The sequence below is a fragment of the Galeopterus variegatus genome, unplaced genomic scaffold (genome assembly GCF_000696425.1).
Source record: "Galeopterus variegatus unplaced genomic scaffold, G_variegatus-3.0.2 Scaffold1965, whole genome shotgun sequence".
In the NCBI taxonomy this organism is placed as follows: Eukaryota; Metazoa; Chordata; class Mammalia; order Dermoptera; family Cynocephalidae; genus Galeopterus; species Galeopterus variegatus.
In genome coordinates this window covers 228,586-231,359 of record NW_007728076.1, presented here as the reverse complement: position 1 = coordinate 231,359, position 2,774 = coordinate 228,586, and the positions used below count along the sequence as shown (strand labels likewise).

At 50.5% G+C, this 2,774-nt stretch overlaps 1 protein-coding gene across 1 annotated transcript in view; it reads right to left on the bottom strand.

Moving 5' to 3' along the window:
• Positions 1-1,569: 1,569 nt before the first annotated feature.
• FAM154A (family with sequence similarity 154, member A) overlaps positions 1,570-2,774 on the bottom strand; it is a 28,485-nt gene continuing 27,280 nt past the window's right edge. The window contains exon 3 of the mRNA XM_008579839.1: positions 1,570-2,739. Within this exon, the coding sequence (XP_008578061.1) occupies positions 1,736-2,739 (1,004 nt within the window). The 3' untranslated portion in view covers positions 1,570-1,735. The remainder of the gene's footprint in view (positions 2,740-2,774) is intronic.

Genomic DNA, 2,774 nt, shown 5'->3' with positions numbered 1-2,774 from the left:
GACTCAGGGGTGGGGGGGATGTGGGCGGGGGGGAGTGCAGAGGGGAAGTCAGCGAGACCTCACAGCTGCTTTATTCCAGCACATCAAAGTACCATATTTCAGGGTAACAACTTTCTGCACCCCAACATGCGGTTCATGGTGACATAAGACCTGAGACACAGAAGACTGGAAGCACCTGGAGTTGTGGAAGAGCAGTGGATCTTGAGCCAGAAGATCTGGGTTCCAATCCTGCCTCAGCTGGTCTGAGCTGTGTGGCCTTGGGCAAGGTGCTTAACCACTCTGAGCCTCCCTACCCCATAAAAGCAAGTATTCAGAACCTTTAGAACCAATGAGAGAATTATATGATGTATATCCATATCCAGTGATGCAAACTAAGCTCATGGTGAGGATGTAAAGGGTGGGGATCTGAGAGGCCTGGGCCAGGTAACTGAGATCCTTGGAAAGACTGAGCCGTAGAAGAAAAGATGCAGATCCTCACTCAGGAGCCAGGCCCTGGGCTAACCCCAAGTCTCTAGACTTGAACTGAAACCTCTACACCTTCTCCACACTGTTCCCCAAGACTATGAGGTATATTTTAGGATTCTGTGGACTCAAAAGAGGTAAGTATCCCAGATGTCAGCCTATATCCCTGTGAGGCCCACCCAGACCCTCAAGACCATGTGTCCCCAGAATGGGGCCCTCTTGAACAGTCTTTCCTCAATGCTGCCCAATTAAAAAAAATAAATCTTCAAATTACTTGGTCTTAGAATTGAACTTGGTAAAACCTTACACCCAAGAGAGAAACCTCCAGATCAGGGTCCAGCTTACCATTATGTCAAGCTTTGTCATAGGTCTGGTCACAGCTATCATTTTAGGACAAGCGGACCCAGCCTTCCCCAAAACCAGCCCAGCTTGGGGCTATTCTTTCCAAGCTCTGAGCATTTAGAAGAGCCCATAGCTTCTGCTCACAGTTCATGGCCAAGGTCCCTTTTTTCCCCCTCCACCCCCAGAAATCAAAGCCTACACTAGAGTTAGGGGGTGGGGAGAGGTCTGGCAGGCCATGCACACCTGGGACTGCCATAGGATCTCTTCCTTCCTCCAAATCACCAATGACTGCGGAAACCCACACCCCATCAGACAGTGCTATTCTTGCCGGCATGCCCTGCAAAGGTAGACAGAGGCCAGTGAGGCAGCCCTGGGCTCAGAGAACCCAAAACAGGACTCCCCAAGGCAACCCCACTAATATTAGGATGCGCTGAGAACTGTGGTATGACATCTCCCTGAAGAGAGCAACACAGACTGCTCTCTGCATAGACAGCACATGGGGGTGAACACACAGACTTACAGATTCAATCCCCCCGAAATAAAATTTATTCTTTGGCACTTCATACTTGGCAAGGGTTAATCATTCTGTTAATTCATACAATGATTAAATTAGTAAAATACCTCTGAATCAGAGAAAACCTCCTAGAGACCAGCACAAGGTAAGAGAGCTGAGGTGGGGGTAGAAGGTGGGGGTAGAAGGAGATGGCAGAGGGAAGGATAAGGGGAGTTAATTAGCCAGGGAGTAAATGTCATTTTCCTTGGGTCAAGTGATTCTCATTTTATTCAAGTGTCCTGGAAACGGTGATGAGAATTTTTTTTTTTCATTTTAGGGAATTTTTTATTTTTTATTTTTATTTTTTGTCCAATGAATAAGTCTCAATCATCTGCTTTGAAAAGTATTGTGCAATTTCTAAATAATTTTTTTAAAAAATCAGACTGACACGGCCAGCTCCCTCTGGTTGGGGTTCTCCGAATCACCTACTGAAAGACAGCTGCTCAGCCGAGCGCCCGTCTGGGAAACCGGCCTGTACATCCTGTGTCCAAGAGCATCTACCTCCTCAAAGGTGTAGCCGGGGGGCTCAGGGTATGAAGCGAGGCACCTGCCCATTTCCTTGGGAGTAAAACTGATAGTGTAGGTGGTCTGGCCCTCCACGGGGGTATTTCCTCGAGGGCCCGACCAGGGCGGCTTACAGCTTTTGGTACTGACGGGCGGGTGGGGCACATAGTGGGCCCGAGCGGTGGTCAGGCAGTCCAAGGGCTCGGTGGGAAGGCTGAGGTGGGGGACGGGCTTGACAGTCCCCGTGCGCATGCTGGCCCACTGCTTGTAGTCGTCCCTGGTGGTGGTGGAGCCTTCAAAGCGGCTGCTCTTCTTCAGCGGGAGCACTGGTCGGCAGGACTGTGCTGGGGCACCCTTAGGATATGTGTAATGGGCCTGCACAGTCGTCAGAAGATCCATCGTCTCTTCAGGAGGGACATAGGCCACAGGAGCCTTGGAGAACACCTGGGGCGTTGGCCAAGCTTGGTACTTATCTCGAAACTCGGTGGTGTTACAGAAAGCCGTGTCTAGCCCTGGAGGCCTGGCTGAAGGCTTCAAGCTCTTGGCAGGCTCCCCCATCAAGCCCCGGTAGGACTCTTTGTGGGTGGTAAGGCTCTCAAAGGGGATTTCACAGGGTCTGAACTTCTCTGCCTCAGGCACAAAGCGCTTCTCCACAGGGTGGGCCACGTAGCTCATCTTGTAGTTGGTCAGATCCTCCAAGGGGATGTTACAGAGCTTTGGCATGGGTGGAGGTTTACAGCTCATGGTGCGCACAAGGCCCTTTATGGGGTAGTCATCCTGGTGTGTGGTTCTACTATCAAACCTGGTTGATGCCGGCCGGTAGTGACATTCCGGACGAAGTAGCTCTCGTCTTGGTTGGTTCCAAGGTAAATAGTCAGCTGAAATGAAAGCAGAAGAGGTAATTAATAATCAG